The sequence below is a fragment of the Dendrobates tinctorius genome, unplaced genomic scaffold, assembly GCF_039654945.1.
Source record: "Dendrobates tinctorius isolate UK_male_01 unplaced genomic scaffold, ASM3965494v1 ptg000005l, whole genome shotgun sequence".
Classification (NCBI taxonomy): Eukaryota; Metazoa; Chordata; class Amphibia; order Anura; family Dendrobatidae; genus Dendrobates; species Dendrobates tinctorius.
In genome coordinates, this window is record NW_027361673.1 from 28,987,930 (window position 1) to 29,009,001 (window position 21,072).

General features: G+C 42.6%; 1 protein-coding gene across 1 annotated transcript in view; it reads right to left on the reverse strand.

Moving 5' to 3' along the window:
- The window catches only part of GASK1A (golgi associated kinase 1A), a 127,502-nt gene that overhangs the window by 3,626 nt on the left and 102,804 nt on the right, over positions 1-21,072 (reverse strand). The window contains exons 3-4 of the mRNA XM_073569083.1: positions 13,508-13,630; positions 6,681-6,784 (exon numbers count right to left, since the gene is read on the reverse strand). Coding sequence (XP_073425184.1) covers positions 6,681-6,784; positions 13,508-13,630 — 227 coding nt within the window. The remainder of the gene's footprint in view (positions 1-6,680; positions 6,785-13,507; positions 13,631-21,072) is intronic.

Consider the following 21,072-nt stretch of genomic DNA (forward strand, 5'->3'; position numbering starts at 1 on the left):
CTTATCACCTTTTTCATTGGACGCCCAGGGCCACAGACCGGGTCACTGCTGCCGTGACACATCCCCTTAAAAACCGGCCGGTACCAAGTACCCCCGGCCCTAGCGGGCGCTCCAATATTGTAGATAATATAATAACTGACAACCAACATGGATTCATGAAGAATAAGTCATGACTAACATGTTGGGTTTCTATGAGGAGATAAGTGCAAGTCTGGATGTTGAAAATGCAGCTGATGTGATTTATCTGGACTTTGCAAAAGCATTTGATACTGTACCACATAACAGCCTTATACTGAAGCTACAGAAGGAAGGACTATGGGAAACTACACTGCTCAAAAAATAAAGGGAACACTTAAACAACAGAATATAACTCCAAGTAAATCAAACTTTTGTGAAATCAAACTGTCCACTTAGGAAGCAACACTGACTGACATTCAATTTCACATGCTGTTGTGCAAATGGAATAGAAAACAGATGGAAATTATTGTCAATTATCAATACACCCTCAATAAAAGAGTGGTTCTGCAGGTGGAGACCACAGACCACATCTCACTACCAATGCTTTTTGGCTGATGTTTTGGTCACTTTTGAATGTTAGTTGTGCTTTCACACTCGTGGTAGCATGAGATGGACTCTACAACCCATACAAGTGGCTCAGGTAGTGAAGCTCATCCAGGATGGCACATCAATGCGAGCTGTGGCAAGAAGGTTTGCTGTGTATGTCAGTGTAGTGTCCAGAGGCTGGAGGCACTACCAGGAGATGTGGAGGGGGCCGTAGGAGGGCAACAACCCAGCAGCAAGACCGCTACCTCCACCTTTGTGCAAGGAGGAACAGGCGGAGCACTGCCAGATCCCTACAAAATGACCTCTAGCAGGCCACAAATGTGCATGTGTCTGCACAAACGGTTAGAAACCGACTCCATGAGGATGATCTGAGTGCCTGACGTCCACAGATGGGGGTTGTGCTCCATGTATACTTGGAAATGTATAACGCACCATTATAATCAACATACAAAATACATAGAACATATTGGTGCTAATAGAGGACCAAATCAAGGGCTAATCGCAAAAATTGTCATAGGAGCAAAGAAAAAAACGATCAAGAAAGCCCAATATACTATAAAGTAAAACATGAACTTTATTAGGATAATACATTTAAAGAACAGATACATGGGGAGACAAAGTGCATATGTGCATCAGAAAAAATCCAAAGGATGCAGGGAGCAAACGGCATCAGTATGATGTAGAATACTATAGAAAAAATGAAATAAGTTATTGTATACAAATAGGCTGAATAACTACAGTTGTGGCCAAAAGTATTGACACCCCTGCAATTCTGTCAGATAATACTCAGTTTCTTCCTGAAAATGATTGCAAACACAAATTCTTTGGTATTATTATCTTCATTTAATTTGTCTTAAATGAAAAAAATACAAAAGAGAATGAAGCAAAAAGCAAAACATTGATCAGTTCACACAAAACTCCAAAAATGGGCCAGATAAAAGTATTGGCACCCTCAGCCTAATGCTTGGTTGCACAACCTTTAGCCAAAATAACTGCGACCAACCGCTTCCGGTAACCATCAATGAGTTTCTTACAATGCTCTGCTGGAATTTTAGACCATTTCTTTGGCAAACTGCTACAGGTCCCTGATATTTGAAGGGTGCCTTCTCCAAACTGCCATTTTTAGATCTCTCCACAGGTTTTCTATGGGATTCAGGTCTGGACTCATTGCTGGCCACCTTAGAAGTCTCCAGTGCTTTCTCTCAAACCATTTTCTAGTGCTTTTTGAAGTGTGTTTTGGGTCATTGTCCTGCTGGAAGACCCATGACCTCTGAGGGAGACCCAGCTTTCTCACACTGGGCCCTACATTATGCCACAAAATTTGTTGGTAGTCTTCAGACTTCATATAGCCATGCACACGGTTAAGCAGTCCAGTGCCAGAGGCAGCAAAGCAACCCCAAAACATCAGGGAACCTCCGCCATGTTTGACTGTAGGGACCATGTTCTTTTCTTTGAATGCCTCTTTTTTTCTCCTGTAAACTCTATGTTGATGCCTTTGCCCAAAAAGCTCTACTTTTGTCTCATCTGACCAGAGAACATTCTTCCAAAATGTTTTAGGCTTTTTCAGGTAAGTTTTGGCAAACTCCAGCCTGGCTTTTTTATGTCTCGGGGTAAGAAGTGGGGTCTTCCTGGGTCTCCTACCATACAGTCCCTTTTCATTCAGACGCCGACGGATAGTACGGGTTGACACTGTTGTACCCTCGGACTGCAGGGCAGCTTGAACTTGTTTGGATGTTAGTCGAGGTTCTTTATCCAACATCCGCACAATCTTGCGTTGAAATCTCTTGTCAATTTTTCTTTTCCGTCCACATCTAGGGAGGTTAGCCACAGTGCCATGGGCTTTAAACTTCTTGATGACACTGCGCATGGTAGACACAGGAACATTCAGGTCTTTGGAGATGGACTTGTAGCCTTGAGATTGCTCATGCTTCCTCACAATTTGGTTTCTCAAGTCCTCAGACAGTTTTTTGGTCTTCATTCTTTTCTCCATGCTCAGTGTGGTACACACAAGGACACAGGACAGAGGTTGAGTCAACTTTAATCCATGTCAACTGGCTGCATGTGTGATTTAGTTATTGCCAACACCTGTTAGGTACCACAGGTAAGTTACAGGTGCTGTTAATTACACAAATTAGAGAAGCATCACATGATTTTTCGAACAATGCCAATACTTTTGTCCACCCTCTTTTTTATGGTTGGTGTGGAATTATATCCAATTTGGCTTTAGGACAATTCTTTTTGTGTTTTTTCATTTAAGACAAATTAAATGAAGATAATAATACCAAAGAATTTGTGTTTGCAATCATTTTCAGGAAGAAACTGAGTATTATCTGACAGAATTGCAGGGGTGTCAATACTTTTGGCCACAACTGTATATATAGCATAGCATAATTCAACTCAAGCAATAACCACACCAAAGGTCATGGAGCCATAAAATCACATCTGCTTCCTCTTACCCAAATAGCAGTGACCATGATGCCGCAGCGCCTGCACCCACTCCAATGTGTGTTTCGGCGTTGCCTTCCTCAGGGCGCGTGATGAAGGCAATGCAGAAACGCAAGTTGGGGTGGGTGCAGGCGCTGCAGCATCGTGGTCACTACTACAACCCCTGGCAAAAACTATGGAATAACCGGCCTTGGAGGATGTTCATTCAGTTGTTTAATTTTGCAGAAAAAAAAGCAGATCACAGACATGGCACAAAACTAAAGTCAATTCAAATGGCAACTTTATGGCTTTAAGAAACACTAAAAGAAATCAAGAACAAAAAATGTGGTAGTAATAGTTACTTTTTTAAACCAAGCATAGGGGAAAAATGATGGAATCACTCAATTCTGAGGGAAAAAATTATGGGATCACCCTGTAAATTTTCATTCTCAAAACTAACACCTGCATCAAATTAGATCTGGTCATTAGTCTGCATCTAAAAAGGAGTGAGCACACCTTGGAGAGCTGTTGCACCAAGTGGACTGACATGAATCATGGCTCCAACATGAGAGATGTCAATTGAAACAAAGGAGAGGATTATCAAACTCTTAAAAGAGGGTAAATCATCACGCAATGTTGCAAAAGATGTTGGTTGTTCACAGTCAGCTGTGTCTAAAATCTGGACCAAATACAAACATGGGAAGGTTGTTAAAGGCAAACATACTGGTAGACCAAGGAAGACATCAAAGCGTCAAAACCAGAAACTTAAAGCAATATGTCTCCAAAACAGGAAATGCACAACAAAACAAATGAGGAACGAATGGGAGGAAACTGGAGTCAACGTCTGTGACCGAACTGTAAGAAACCGCCTAAAGGAAATGGGATTTTTCATACAGAAAAGCTAAACAAAAGCCATCATTAATACCTAAACAGAAAAAAAACAAGGTTACAATGGGCTAAGGAAAAGCAATCGTGGACTGTGGATGACTGGATGAAAGTCATATTCAATGATGAATCATGAATCAGCATTGGGCAAGGTAACATAGTAACATACGCGTAGTTTTGAAGGCTGAAGGAAGACCTTATGTCCATCTAGTTCAGCCTATTTTTAGTGCAGCTGTTCTGCATTGTTGATCCTGGGGAAGGAAAAAAAAAACCCACATAGTAGAAGCCAATTTTCTCCATAGGGAAAAAAATTCCTTCCCCTAAGCTGGGTCAATCATCTACCTATAATATTATGTTATTCGTAACCTTCAATACTGTTACTCACAAGAAAAGCATCCATTCCTTTCTTAAATTCATTCAGTGAGTTGGCCATCACCACTTACTCAGGAAGAGAATTCCAAAGCCTCACTGCTCTTACCGTGAAGAACCCTCTTCTATGCTGGTGCAGAAATTGTCTTTCCTCCAAACGAAGAGAATGCCCCCTTGTTCTTGTCACAGTCCTTGGTACAAACAGTTCATTGGAGAGATCTCTGTATTGCCCTCTGATATACTTGTACATACTGTATATATTAAGTCTCCCCTAAGTCTTCTCTTTTCTAGAGTAAATAGACCTAATTTTGATAACCTTTCTGGGTATTGTAGTGAACCAACTCCATTTATCATTTTAGTAGCCCGCCTTTGAACCCTTTCAAGTTCAGTAATGTCTTTCTTGAGCACCGGCGTCCAAAATTGCACACACTACTCCAAGTGTGGTCTGACGAGTAATTTGTATAGAGGGAGAATTATGTTTTCATCTCATGTCCCCAGACCTCTTCTAATGCATCCCATGACCCTATTTGCTTTGGTGGCAGCTGCCTGACACTGGGCACTCCAATTTAGCTTCTTATTGACTAAGATGCCTGTCTTTTTCCATGTCTGATTTCCCTAGCAGTTTCCCATTTAGTAAGTAATTGTAGCATCTGTTTCTCCTTCCCGCATGCATAACCTTACACTTATCTGTGTTAAACCTCATTTGCCATTTTTCAGCCTAATTCTCCAATTTACTCAAATCTGTCTGTAGTTGCAAACTGTCCTCCTTTGTGTTAACTACCTTACATAGTTTTGTATCATCTGCAAATACTGATATTTTACTGTGTAAGCCATCCACTAGATCATTAATAAATATATTAAATAGTAGGGCGCCCAATACAGAACCCTGTGGTGCCCCACTAGTAACCCTGGCCCAATCTGAGTATGCCCCATTAATAACCACTCTGTTTTTTATCACTAAGCCAGCTACCTACCCATCTACACACATTTTCCCCTAGCCCAAGCCTTCTCATCTTACTTACCAATCTTTTATGTGGGACAGTGTCAAATGCTTTAGAGAAGTCGAGATAAATGACATCCAATGATTCTCCTTGGTCCATTTGAGAGCTTACATCCTCATAGAAGCTGATCAGGTTAGTTTGACAGGAGCGATCCTTCATAAATCAATGTTGATATGGAGTTAAACATTTATTAACATTGAGATATTCCTTAGAAACCCTTCAAAAATTTGACGATGCTGGAACTTTTGTTTGGTGCCGTTCCAATGAGATTTATAAAGATGACTGCCTGCAGAGAACATGCAAATTTCCACAGTCATTGATGATATGGGGCTGCATGTCAGGTAAAGGCACTGGGGAGATGGCTGTCATTACATCTTCAATAAATGCACAAGTTTATGTTGATATTTTGGATACTTTTTTTATCCCATCAATTGAAAGGATGTTTGGGGATGATGAAGTCATTTTTCAAGATGATAATGCATCCTGCCAAGAGCAAAAACTGTGAAAAAATTCCATGAAAAAAGACACATAAGGTCAATGTCATGGCCTGTAAAGAGTCCAGATCTCAATCCCATTGAAAATCTTTGGTGGAAGTTGAAGAAAATGGTCCATGACAAGGCTCCAACCTGTAAAGCTGATCTGGTGACAACAATCAGAGAAAGTTGGAGCCAGATTGATGAAGAGTACTGTTTGACACTCATTAAGTCCATGCCTCAGAGACTTCAAGCTGTTATAAAAGCCAGAGGTGGTGCAACAAAATCCTAGTGATGTGTTGGAGTGTTTTTTTTTTGGCTTGCTTTTCATGATTCCATAATTTTTTCCCTCAGAATTGAGTGATTCTATAATTTTTCCCCTATGCTTGGTTTAAAAAAGTAACCATTACTGACTACCACATTTTTTGTTCTTGATTTTAGTGTTTCTTAAAGCCAGAAAGTTGCCATATATAGAGGAGGCACAATCCCACCAGTCTCGGTATCCCCTTCAGCCTGAGTTTCAGTGCCAAACTGAAGTTTTCAAGTCCGGACACAGTTCACACTGAACAGGCTGCAGCTCCCACACGGTTCTCTGCAGCTCTCACAAACAGACTGCGCGCAGTCTCCATTCAGAGAGAGACCCTGGCATGCATCTCTCTCTCAACTACAGGTCACATTTTGACTGGCCACTCACCAGTAACACACTTCAATTCTGCTTCATCGAGGACACTGACACTTCCTCATGAGACTGCAACTCCGTAAAGCTACTTCCTACTTCCTAGCAAAACCCTACATGTGTATCTAATCAAGAACCTGCAGAGCTGGAATTTAACCCTGTCCTTCCCAGCTATGCTACACTATGTTGACAGGAGTGGTTTTTAAAATACAGGGCTGAAAAAAAAATGTATCTCAAAAGATATAAAATGCCAAAATGCATACAAAAAATAAATAACTGCTATCTTACCCTTCAATCCCTTGTAAAAGCCTAAAGTTCAGATTGTCATCAGGGTGATTGGGTCTCCCAGCATTGTCAATGTAAACTAAATGAGAAGGGTTACTATGACGCACCTAAAAAGAAAGCCAAAGTGTTAATGAAATAACATTTACCGTTACATATATTTCAGAATCCTGCATGACAAAATCTCTGGCATACCAAACAGATGATGTGTGACCGCTTGTGTTTAAAGGAGCATGACAAGCACCTGAGGTTTGTGACCACTTAGAAGCTTAAACGATTACAGTCAACAGTGATCATCTATCCCACGGAAACCCGAGAATGGGACTGTGAAATGTGAAAAAATATTTAATATAATTTATATAGCAGTACTTGTTAGATACTGCAGAGCAATGTTAGTGGAGTAGTTTGTGCACAGAGCCTTAATTTGTCATGGAATGTTGGTTTGTTGGTTTTATATGAACACTAGAAGCGCCACTTATAGAGCAACAGTGTATGGTAGTGATGGCAGTATATAGCTTTTACTGTACGACCACTGTATGGAAGGATTATTTGGCCAACGTATAGCACTGATATTTGGCTACACGCTGTTGCATTTAAAAGTTTGGGTACTCCTGGCCAAAATTACTGTTATTGTGAACAATTAAGCAAGTTGTAGATGAAATGATCTCTAAACGGCCTAAAGTTAATAATAACAAATTTCCAATGTATTTTAAAACCAGAAAAATTGTCACCTTTTACATTTTAAAAAATGCAGAAAGTTAAATGGGCTTATGCAAAAGTTTTGGCACCCTACATGGTTAGTACTTAGTAGCACTCCCTTTTGGAAGTATCACAGCATGTAAATGTTTTTTGCAGTCAGACAAGAGCCTTTCAATTCTTGTTTGAAGGATTTTCATCCATTCTTCCTTAGAAAACTCTTCCAGTTCTGTGAGCTTACTGGGTCGTCTTGCATGACTGTTATTTTGAGGTCTAGCTACAATTTTTTAATGCTGCTAAGTTCAGGGGACTGTGAGGGCCATTGTAAAGCCTCCAGTTTGCACCTCTTAAGGTAGTTTATTATGGATATTGACATGCTTAGGATCATTATACATTTGTAGGAGCCAAACTCTTTTCAACTTCAGCATTTTACAATGGTGTTATGTTTGTATCAAGAATTTATGGAAATTTCATTGAATCCATTCTTCCCTCTACCTGTGAAATGTTCCCCGTGTCATTGGCTGCAGCACAACCCCAAAGCATTATTGATCCACCCAATGCTTAACCCCTTAACCCCCAAGGGTGGTATGCACGTTCATAACCGGGCCAATTTTTACAATTCTGACCACTGTCCCTTTATGAGGTAATAACTCTGAAACGCTACCATGGATCCCGGTGATTCTGACAATATTTTCTCGTGACAGATTGTACTTCATGTTAGTGGTAACATTTCATTCATATAACTTGCGTTTATTTGTGAAAAAAATGGAAATTTGGCAAAAATTTTGAAAATTTTGCAATTTTCCAACTTTGAATTTTTATGCTCTTAAATCATAAAGATATGGCACTCAAAAAACTTAATAAATAACACTTCACACATGTTTACTTTACATCAGCACAATTTTGGAACCAAAATTTTATTTTGCTAGGAAGTTATAAGGGTTAAAAGTTGACCAGCGATTTCTCATAATTGCAACACCATTTTATTTTTACGGACCACATCACATTTGAAGTCACTTTGAGGAGTCTATATGACAGAAAATACCCAAAAGTGACACCATTCTAAAAACTGCACCCCTCAAGGTGCTCAAAACCATACTCAAGAAGTTTATTAACCCTTCAGGTGCTTCACAGGAATTTTTTGAATGTTTGAAAAAAAAAAAATGAACATTTGACTTTTTTTCACAAAAAAAATTGCTTCAGGTCCAATTTTTTTTATTTTGCCACAGGTTACAGGAGAAATTGGACAGCAAATGTTATTGAGCAATTTCTCCTGAGTACGCTGATACCTGATGGGGGGGGGGACCACTGTTTCGGCGCATGGTAGAGCTCAGAAGGGAAGGAGCGCCGTTTGACTTTTTCAATGCAAAATTGGCTGGAATTCAGATCGGACGCCATGTCACGTTTGGAGAGCCCCTGATGTACCTAAACAGTAGAAACCCTCCACAAGTGACCCCATTTTGGAAACTAGACCCCCAAAGAACTTATCTAGATATGTGGTGAGAACTTTGAACCCACAAGGGCTTCACAGAAATTTATAACGTACAGCCGTACAAAATGATCTTTTCACCCCCAATTTTTATTTTCCCAAGGGTAACAAGACCCTAAAAGTTATTGTGCAATTTTTCCTGAGTACGCTGATAATATGTTGGTGTAAACGACTATTTGGGCGCATGGCACAGCTCGGAAGGGAAGCAGCGCCATTTGACTTTTTTGGCTGGAATTGAGATCGGACATCATGTCGCGTTTGGAAAGCCCCTGATGTATCAAAACAGTGGAAACCCCCCACAAATGACACCATTTTGGAAACTAGACCCCCGAAGGAACTTATCTAGATGTATGGTGAGAACTTTGAACCCCCAAGGGCTTCATAGAAGTTTATAACGTACAGCCGTACAATTAAAAAATCATTTTTTCCACAAAAATGATCTTTTCACCCTCAATTTTTATTTTTCCAAGGGTAACAGGACCCCAAAAGCTATTGTGCAATTTGTCCTAAGTACGCTGATACCCCATATGTGGAGGTAAACCACTATTTGGGCGCATGGCAGAGCTCGGAAGGAAAGCAGCGCAATTTGACTTTTTTGGCTGGAATTGGGATTGGACGCCATGCCGTGTTTGGAAAGCCCCTGATGTGCCTAAACAGTGGAAACCCCCCACAAGTGACCCCATTTTGGAAACTAGACCCCCTAAGGAACTTATCTAGATGTGTGGTGAGCACTTTGAACCCCCAAGGGCTTCACAGAAGTTTATAACGCCTGGGCATGAAAATTAAAAAAATCATATTTTTTTCCACAAACATGATCTTTTAGTCCCCAATTTTTTTATTTTCCCAAGGGTAACAGGAGAAATTGGACCCCAAAAGTTGTTGTCCAATTTGTCCTGAGTACGCTGATACCCCATAGTGGGAGAAAGCTTCTGTATGAGCACACGTCAGGGCTCGGAAGGGAACTAGTGACGTTTTGGAATGCAGTCTTTGATGAAATGGTCTGCGGGTGTCATGTTGCCTTTGGAGAGCCCCTGATGTACCTAAACAGTGGAAACCCCCCACAAGTGACCCCATTTTGGAAACTGGACCCCCTAAGGAACTTATTTAGATGTGTGGTGAGCACTTTGAACCCCCCAGTGCTTCACAGAAGTTTAACACGCCCAGACGTGAAAATAAAAAAATCATATTTTTTCCACAAACATGATCTTTTAGTCCCCAATTTTTTTATTTTGCCAAGGGTAACAGGAGAAATTGGACCCCAAAAGTTGTTGTCCAATTTGTCTTGAGTACGCTGATACCCCATATGTGGGGGTAAAACACTGTTTGGGCACATGGCAGAGCTTGGAATGGAAGGAGCACCATTTGACTTTTTCAATACAGAATTGGCTGGAATTGAGATCAGACGCCATGTTGCATTTGGAGAGCCCCTGATGTGCCTAAACAGTGGAAACCCCCCAATTCTAACTCCAACCCTAACCCCAACAGACCCCTAACCCTAATGAAAAAATGGAAATAAAAACATTCTTTTAATTTTATTATTTTTCCCTAACTAAGGGGGTGATAACGGGGGGGGGGTTGATTTACTATTTATGGCGGTTTTTATGCTTGGCAGCTGTCATACGCTAAAAGACGCTTTTTATTGCAAAAATAGTTTTTGCATCACCACATTTTGAGAGCTATAATTTTTCCGCATTTTGACCCACCGAGTCATGTGAGGTCTTATTTTTTGCGGGACGAGTTGACGTTTTTATTGGTACCATTTTCGGGCACGTGTCATTTTTTGATCGCTTTTTATTCTGATTTTTTGGACGCAGAATGAACAAAAACCAGCATTTCAAGAATTTCTTTGGGGGGGGTGCGTTTACACCGTTTTGCGTGCGGTAAAATTGATGAGGCGGTTTTATTCTTCGGGTTAGTATGGTTACAGCGATACCTCATTTATGTCTTTTTTTATGTTTTGTCGCTTTTATGCAATGAAATCAATTTTATAGAAAAAATAATTATTTTTGGATCGCTTTATTCTGCGAGCTAAAACTTTATTTTTTCGCTGATGATGCTGTCTGGTGGCTTGCTTTTTGCGGGACAAGATGATGTTTTCAGCGGTACCATGGTTATTTATATGCGTCTTTTTGATCCCGCGTTATTGCACTTTTTGTTCGGCGGTATGATAATAAAGCGTTATTTTTTGCTTTATTTTTTATTTCTATTTTTTAAGGGGTTCGCTAAAGGGGTTAACTAACGGGACAGTTTTATAGGGCGGGTCGTTACAGACCCAAATATGTGTATACCAAATATCTGTACTTTTATTGTTTTTTTTTTATTTCCAAAAAATGAATTTATTAGGGAATATATATATATATATATATATATATATATATATTTTTTTTTTTTTTTTTACATTTATTTAGCGATTTTTTAGAAATTATTTTTACACTTTTTTTTATTTTTTAACTTTATTACAATGTCCCAGGGGGGACATAACTGTCATGTGACAGATCGCTGATCTGTCACATTACAGATCGCTGTGACAGATCAGCGATTTGTCACAGGCAGTGCTGCAGGCTTCCTCGTGCCTGCGCTTTGCAGGCACTGAGGAAGCCGACTCCCTGCAGGCCCCCGAAGGTCCCCGCCGCCATTTTGGATCCGGGGACCTGCAGGGAAGGAGACTCCCGCAACGGCGCTGCACATTGCGCTGCTGCGGGGGTCGCAGGGAAGCACGGAGGGAGCCCCGTTGACCTCCATTGTTCCTGTTAATTGCAATTTCTTAATTACATTTCGAACTGAAGAAAGGGCAACATGAAGACATTTTGCTATCTTATGGCCTTCTCCTGCTTTGGTGGCCTCCATCCTTTTCATCTTCAGAGTGATAGGCAGCTGCTTAGAAGAACCCATAGCTGCTGTTTTTGGCACAAGGTTAGCGGAGACTGGGGTTTTATAAAGCTGGGAAATTTGCACCGGGTTGCGTCTATAGAGTGGCTGCTAGCCAGTGAAGCAGGCTGGCAGAGAATATTCAGAATGCTGGATCGGAATCAAGAGGTCAAGGTCAGGCACAAAATCAAGAGGTTGTCAAAACACATGTCACAGACAGGAATCCTGAGCAGGATCAAAGTAGCAGGAGTGAACCAGGGTAAGTTTAACTAATAACTGGCAGTTATAGTTAGCTGCTGGTGGTTTCAAAAGGAAGTGACTCTGTTAAGAGCTCACAGCAGGGAGCTGATTTAAACAGTTAACCAACACCCTGCAGTAGGGATAGGCGGACCCATGGATGTTTGGGTGCGCTGGGTTCCGCTGAGCTTTATAAAAAAAAACAAGTTTGGTTTGGGAATCAGAGCGGTACTTAAGCTTGATCCCGAACCTGAACCCCATTCAGCGTGGGAAACATTGGCTCTCACCAGCAATAGCCTTACTGAAGTCACTGATGGTAACAGCCGCTGGGTATCGTGGACCGCTGCAGGTTCCCACACAGTCACACAGAAGACAGTGTGTGAACCAGTGGCTGTGACCAGTGGTGACAAGGTTACCACCAGTCAGGCGCCAGCTGATGACTACTACTTTCATCAGTGTTGCCTACTCTCGAGAGAGTATTCATCAGCCGACACCTGTGCATAGTGGTCACTTTACTGCTATCCACAGGTGCTGGAGACCAAAAATATAAATGTGGATTACTTTGTGGGATCATTTTATTATTAAATTGGTGAACAAGGGCTAGTGTGGGAGAGTATTTATTCAAAAAAAGTTGTGTGTGTGTGTGTGTGTGTGTGTTTATTTATTTTTACTACTGGGTTAATAATGGGGTTGCCTGACTGACACCTCTCCATTGCCACCGTACCAGGGTAAACGGGAAGAGCTGAGGCTATGCGCCAGAATTGGCACAACAAATATGATGCACCACTTCTGGGGCGGCTGCAGGCTGATATTTGTAGATTTCTGAATGGCCCAATAACGATGGGTATTTCCAGCCTATAAATAACTGCTTTCACTTAGCTGTTTTTTCATTTATGTATTTTTTTTATTTATTACTTATATAAACATGAAAAATACTAAGAAATAAATGAAAACAAAACAATGTTTATTCCCCCTATTTTAATTAACCAACCAAAGGAAAGCAGACAGCTGCGAGCTGGTGTTATTATTCTGGGAAGGGGCCAATATCCATGGAGCTTTCTATCCTATTAATATCAGTCTCCAGCTGTCTGCTCATTCTTTCCTGGTTATTGAAAAAAAAATTTAATAAATGAAGGAAAGAGGGAAATTGTTGAGAATTTTTTTTTTTTTCAAAAAGATTTTTTTCTGTGTGTTTTCTTTTTTTTTTTACTTACTGGGTTAGTAATGGGGGTATCTGATAGACACCTCTCTATTACTATCCCGTGATCTTGATGTCAGCGGACATTAACTCGGTGTCCGGTATGGTACCCCAAACTTTAGCCGATCACTACCCTGAAGCACAGCCTGTTTAGGTGTCATCACAAGACCTAGCAAGACAAATGTAGCAGAGAACTAGGCTTGCATCCCACAATGCCATTGGCAGTGCAAAGATAGTACTGCCTAGTGGCAGAGGTCATAGAATAAGGGTCAGACATGCCATAACAAAGGCACTATATTGCTGAAGATCACCAGAGCATTAGTCTTACATAATGTGAACACCTACCAAGATATGTACTAAAACTAGTTCATTTTGGTTGCGACATTTGTCATGCAGCAGCTCCTCCACACAGGACTCTGTTGGCTCAGGGTTAAATCCACAGCAGTATCTGTCTAGTCGATCCTGAACCTGATAAAGCAAGACATTGAAATTAACTGGTTAGTAGAGATTCTCGTTTAAGTAATTCTTCACATTATCTTGATACGGTATGTCAGACAAATTTTCATAGTAATTGGGTGAAGTATTTAGTACTCCTGATTAGCAGATTCACCATGATGTGTGAACAAATACTTATTTATCCAACACCTCAAGAATGTCATAACGCGATCATATCTACTCCAGTACTAAAGCTATTGTGTATCTTCTGGTAAAGTTACACTGTACATAGAATTTTATACATATCTTAACATAGGGTGCTTTGACACTGCGTGCAGACACCCGTTCGGTGGCCTCGTCGGGGCTAACGGTATGTCGAGACCCTCTTCAAAATGAGATTCAGACTTATATGCCAACGTATTAGAATGCGTCTGGGTTTTCGCCTCCAGTAGGCATATACCCCCGAAAATTATGCACGGCACACAGAACAATCGCTGTGTGAGAACCATTATATTCTATGGCCCCGTTGGTGCATAAATCTGAATCCCGTTTAGCAGGGGGTTCGGGTGTAAGCCACAACGAGGCCACTGAACCGGTGCCTAAACACAATATGAAAGCCACCTAATTCTTGATCTTGACTCAAGCCATGCCTGTAGTATATTAGTAGCTATTTAACTGAATTGTCAGCACGCAATGCTATATTTTCCTGTAGTGGACACTAGTGAAGAGCGAGTATACTCGTTGCTCGGGTTTTCCCGAGCATGCTCGGGTGTCCTCCGAGTATTTTAGCGTGCTCTGAGATTTAGTTTTCGTCTTCTCAGCTGCATGATTTGCGACTGCTAGACAGCTTGAATACATGTGTGGAATGCCTGTTTGTTAGGGAATTCCCACATAATCTCCGAGCAAAATACTCGGAGGACACCCGAGCATGCTCGGGGAAACCCGAGCAACGAGTATACTCGCTCATCACTAGTGGACACCTTTAAAGGGGTGTTCTCAAATTTAAAAGTTGTCCTCTAAACCTCTATTTTCTCTAGTAACAGCTTACTGTTATCTCAGGAACAGTTAGCAAATCATTCATTATCCTCTACTATGATGACAAAAGTAACAAACCACCTGCTATCTAGACAGTGAATGGTCATAAGGGAGTTAATCAGACATATCGGGAATGCGGACAGGTCCTCTTTAACAGTATTTATACAGTTAGTTCCTCATCTCTAGTGCCATGTATACATTACAATGTGATTGTCTTTTGCTGCAGGCATAATGTACCTTTTTTATCATAACAATAAATTCTTCCATTTTGTTCTGAAGCTTTAATTTTCCTACAATTCAACATTTGGTGGGGTCAGGCACAGCAGCTGTTACAGAATTACAAATTCTATCAATTTCTTAATAACACAGTGAAGCTGTGACTAACTCTCATCTTCATAGATGCATGTTCCAAATATGAAGCAGACCTTTGTAAATTCTAATGTGAGCGGTATTATAATACGGCAGGGGAATTGGTCAGCAGGTTTTTGCTATTTAACCTGAGGACAGCATGCTTTAGGGGTTAAAACACAGATTTCAGCGATGTGTCGCAACTCGCAATGAATGTTTTATCATCAAGAGATTATCACTGCTTGGACCACAGTGCACATGAGCCCTGGTCTGAACACATCCCCTCCTCTGATAAGCAGTTCACTGTCAATAACAATATATGTAAGGCTGGTTTCACATTAGCGTTTTTTTGCGCAGCGCATCGTGCGCATGCGTCATGCGCATCTATATTTAACATGGAGGGCGCATGGTCTTGCGTTTGCACACGTTCATATGCGTTTTCGTGCGCATTCGTTTTTTTAAGGTGTGCGCCTAGGCATGCCAGACGCAACCTGTTGCATTTTTTGGTCTGTCCAACTGTGTAAAAAAAACCGCATGCGCACACTTGTGCACGGAATGCGACAAAATAACGCATTACAGTCTATGGGAAAGTAGGCGAGCGCATTAAAAAATGCATGCGTTTTAAGAGTTAACATGGCTAGAAACTGGTTAAAATGTATGCACCTAAAAAACGCAAACGCATGCAAAACGCATGATGCGTTTTTTGCATGCGTTTCTATTGCGCACGAAGCGCTGCGCTAAAAAACGCTAATGTGAAAGTAGCCTTGGGCGGCCAGGGTAGTATTTGTGGCAACAAGCTGTAGTGTTCCCTTACCCTGGCGCCCCACAGATGAAATACAAAGTCCTTTCTGTTGCGTGTGCGATGTGAGCAGCATAGTACTCACTTCAGTCGCTGGAGTCCCCTCGGTCTCTGTCACTCCATCTTCGTGTTTCCAGGTTCCATAAAACACTGCAGAGTCACAGTCCTTTTCAAACAGTTCAACTTTATGGGCACTCAGGCACTCATCACTTTGGCAGCACAATTCACAGAGCCACATATCCTGCCCTTTCCCTGACTTCCGGGCAGACTCCATTCTTTCTGTATCCTCTCTTTCTGTTCTCCCGGCAATCCGTGTCCCATCCGTCCTTCCTGCGTCACCAGCTCCCTGACAGCCCCTCGTCCAGTTCCAATTGGAAAAGGTGCCGGGAGTGCCATACTAACAACTCCAGCCCTGGTCATAGACCTCGGATCCTTCCTGAGGATGGTCCTGCTGAGCTAGTGCCCATCTGCACTACTCTTCAGCCTGAGACCCCTTACTGCCGTCGGCAGCTTTATCCCCACGGCCTGTAACTGTCTCCTGCACTGCATGCACCCTGCCCGGGGGCAGGCTGCCTGGGCTTCTGACTCTAATCAGGAAGTATCCTGATTCCTGACTATACTTCCTTGATCTGTGCTGTTCCTTCCATTTAGTTAACCCCTGTGCTGCCTATCTCCTACTCTATTGTTATTCTGTCACCTATCTCTAATGTGCAGTGCCCCCCTCTATTCTACCCCACTATGGTCCTATACTATCTAAGATCCTTTAACAGTACATGACATCACAATGTATAAACATTACATTACATATCACATCAATAACAATGAGGTGTTGCTTGTAACTGTGTGATCAGCGTCCAGGAGAGTGAAGGCACACGAGGTTCCCCACCAACTCATTACATGTACACAGAAAGCTGTGATGTAGGAAGGGATAGCTTTCTGAGCTCTTCTACATCTAAAAGCTCTGATTGTGTCACAAGTGCTGCACTCAGTAAACTAAGTGATACATCGTTGGATTCAGGGTCTATTTTCTTACATTATGCTGCGCTCAGAGGACGTAGCAAAGCCTGGTGACAGATTCCCTTTAATGTGAATTACAAGATGTTCATGTCTGGGAGATGTTTAGTCCAGGGCCTATGTATAGCGGGTGCAGTGCAGGGGTAACAGTCGCATTTAGATCCTGGTGTCTGAGGAGGCCAATGGCCCATCTACCACTTAAGGTAGCAGTATTATAAATGGCACATGACAAGTGGGGTCCCTGCTACTCTTTTCTGCCTTTGACATCAGGTGCTTCAAACTACGCCTTTGGAAACCTACAGTCCTGGCACATGATGGTTAGAGGCTTGGATACACGTTTTGCATTGGGACCAATGAGCTTTTTTAAAGAAATGAGTAATGGAATAGGAATTGCAGAAACAACGTTAGAAAGATTAATTAATTGTGCATTTATTAGGAAATTCCTTTTGTCATCTGACCAAAAAGTGGCCAGTTTTTGCCCTTATTTTATTCCTCCTGCTCCCCTAAATATTTTTTTTTCAAATCGACCATACAAGTCTGGAAATATGGGCTTTTTATTTTGTGTTAATTTTTATGTTCTTTACAAAAGCGGTGATGCTCACAAGGTAAGAATCCAAAGCAGCTTAAAGGTAAACCCCTGAGCATCCCGTGAGCCACGGCTTCTTGGTAATAGCCATAAAAATTACCACTAAATAAAAAGGCCCATATCTTTGGAACAACATGGGGGATTTTCAAAAAAAACAACTGGCAGGAATAAAATAAGAGCAATACCAGGCCTTGTTTGACCTGGAGACAGCTCCTCGTTAAGCTTAAAGGGAATCTGTCAGGTCCCCAATGTCCTCCAACCCAGCAACATTCACCTACGTATGATTAAACTCCCAGCCCTGTATAACGTAATTCAGTTAAAAATCACTTATAATGACCCTGTTTCCTATGGCCTCTTTCACACATCAGGTTTTCGCCGTCAGGCGCGATCCGGCGCTTTTGACAGAAACCGGATCCGGCGAAATGCAATGCCGGATCCGGTTTCCCCCCCATTGACTTGCATTTGCGCCGGATCGCGCCGGATGGCCATGCGTTTCATCCGGTTTTCGCCGGATCCGGCAATGTGTCGCAATGTGTCGCGATCCGGCGTCTGGAAAAAACGTCTACTGTAACGTTTTTTGTCTCCGGCGAAAAAGCCGTACCCGCCGGATCCGGCGCGTCCGGCTTTTTCACACAATGAAAGCCTATGAGCGCCGCAATGCGCCGGATCCGGCGAAAGCCTGATCCGGCGGCCGGATCCGTTTTTTTGGTCTGAGCATGCTCAGTAGCTCTGCCCACAGGAGATATATAAAAGCAAGACAACCAACATGCCACCCAAGCCAAGAACCAGGAGCAGGAGAAGGCAGCAGACATCTGCAGCAGCAGCACCATCAGCACCACCCCAAATGGAGCAGCATGCTGAACAACGGGAGGGGAGTCCAGAAGCAGATGAGAGACGGTAATTATCAAATCCCCCATTCCTCCAAACTAGGGCCATGGAATATCAAGATATTCATTGGCCCTTTGTTTCTCTTTATTCAACAGCCGCCAAAGAGATGCAGCAGCAGCAGCAGCAGAAATGGCATCACTGGCAGCAGCAATACCCACAGCCATGGAGTCTGGCCATCAACAGGACAGCACATCTTCTTCTGGGAGCCCTCCCTCGCATCGTCAGCGTTTGACGGTAAGTTTTTATTTCCAGAATCCATCATCTCTGTAATATATGTCTATTCATTGCCTTTTATTTCAAAACAGGAATCACAAGATGAAGAGGAGCTCCCAGAAGAAGAAGGAAGGGGTGGACAGACACCTGGAGTGGGCTCACAATTGGTAAGTTTTTTGCATCAAACGCAGAAACACAACATCACACTACACACAACACATAGAAAACAATGTTCTGCAGACCACACACAGCAAACAAATGCCTACATCCAAAGACATAACATTTTTTGTTTTCTTCTCTAGTCTTCCCAATCTGGTGCTCGGCCAAGAGGTCCTCGCAGTGCCTCCCAGGGTCGTCGGCGACAGCAACGCGGCGGTCACCAACGTGTAAGTATAAATATTTTTTATTTCATTTCTTTTGTGGAGGCTAATTATGTTATTTTTTTCTTTTTCTTTAACAGCCTTCACAGCGTGCTCCCGACTCTGACGGTGAGGATGGAGGGATTGATGTGGACCGCCTCATCGATCTCGTCAGAGAAAGGGAGCCGCTCTGGAATATGGCTGACCGCCGCCACGCTGACCTGATCGTTACCCGACGACTCTGGGAGGAAATCTGTTCTCTCCTTGTGGGCCGCTGGGAGGACCTCGAAGCTCGGGCCCAGATTAAAGAGCGTAAGTATATACAGTACCGGTTGCTTGATGTAAACCAGTGTTTCCCGAACTCCAGTCCTCGTGGTCCCCACGGATCATGTGTTCAGGATTTCTATTTACTATGGAAATCCTGAAAACATGACCCCTGGGGACCATGAGGACTGGAGTTTGTGAAACACTGATGTTGTATACTAACCACTCCTTTCTCGTTTCAGGGAACAGAATTGTGAATCGGTGGCGGTCTGTGAGGGATCGTTTCAAGAAGGAGTTCAATAAAGAGATGCGGGCCCCGAGTGGATCTGGAGGACGCAGGAGCAAGTACAAGTACGCACAAGCCCTGTCGTTCCTCCGGGAAACAATGCTCACCAGAAGGTAAATATTACACACCACATGTGAAAAAAATGTTAGATGTAACTTTTTTTTTTCAGCCAGGGCCATACCATGTCAGTATTTTAATTGTTTTTTTTCTCTTTATTCCACAGCACGGTGAGCAGCACTCGGGAGCCTGCACGATTGGACCCTTCTGAGGCGATCGATGAGGAGACCGGCACCGAGGGACACTTCGACCGCCCCGGTACATCTGCACCTTCCCAGCCTTCCCACACATTCGACCCATCTGTCCCATCCACCAGCACAGTAGCATCGTGGCCGCCTACATTACATGAAGCTGCTGGTGAGGAGATCGCTTTCCCTTTACCCCACCCTTCTGCCCCTGCCACCTCTAGTACACCTGCGGGTACTGGGCGGCAGCGGCAGAGGGGTCAGGAAAAGAGTTATGCGCAAGAGTTCTTGCATCTGAATGCATCTTTCCAGAACTGTCTCAAAGTCTTGTCAGAGCAAATCTCCGCAGGCTTTCAGCAGATCAACTCCAGCATTCTGGAGGTGAAGACACTTCTGCAAACCATGCATTCAGAAGCAAGATCTTCGCCAAACCACACCTTTTTCAGGTCTGTTGTGGAGCGCATGGCAACACTATCTCCTACCCAGCAGATGCATGTAATGCATTCGTGCCACGGTGCTCTACAGCAGGTTACCTCCCAACCTCCACCTCCCACCACTGTAGTTCCTCCACCTGCACCCCCTCCAGCCACTTTCCATCCTCCCCCTCCTATTACATCTGCACCCCCTCCAGCCACTTTCCATCCTCCCCCTCCTATTACATCTGCACCCCCTCCAGCCACTTTCCATCCTCCCCCTCCTATTACATACCAGCAACCTCACCAGTACCAGACATCTCCCAACTTCCAGCAACCTGCCCCGTACCAAACTCCTTCCCCGTACCAAACTCCTTCCCCGTACCAAACTCCTTCCCCATACAACTTTCCATCAACATCATCTGCTCCTACAGTCCCTGCCCAACCCTCCACTCCACCGCCCACCACCTCTTCTGCCTCCCACATGTCCACCCTTTCTGTAGCTTTTTCCACACCTTCACCTCTAACTGTTCCTTCCCCACCACGATCCCAGTCCTCTCTCCACACACCCAGTGTCGAAGTGTCCCGCAGCCCCTCCAGCAGTATTTCCACCCCACAGTATACCGATTTGTAATGTTTTTTTTTTGTAATAAAAATGCCCATTGGGTTTAAAACCTTTATTAAAAAATTTTTTTGCACTTTAAAAACAAAAACAAAAAAAAAATTTAAATAAAAGTTAAATTATCGTTTCACAATGGTTGTCTGTCATTTCTTTCTGCGGCGAACTATGTTTAAAAAAAAGGTTAAATACAGGGTATTTCAAAGGTAAAAAGGTATTCAAAACCAGGTATATAACTGTGGGTAAATTTTAGCTTTTTGCCACAGTTGTGTTCCTGGTTGTGTTTGAAGCAAAGTATTTCACCTAAAAAGTTGTGTTTATTGTTGGTGATTTCCTACCAATGTACACAACTTTTGTTAAAAGGTGAAATACTTTGCATAAAACACAACCAGGTACACACCTGTGGCCT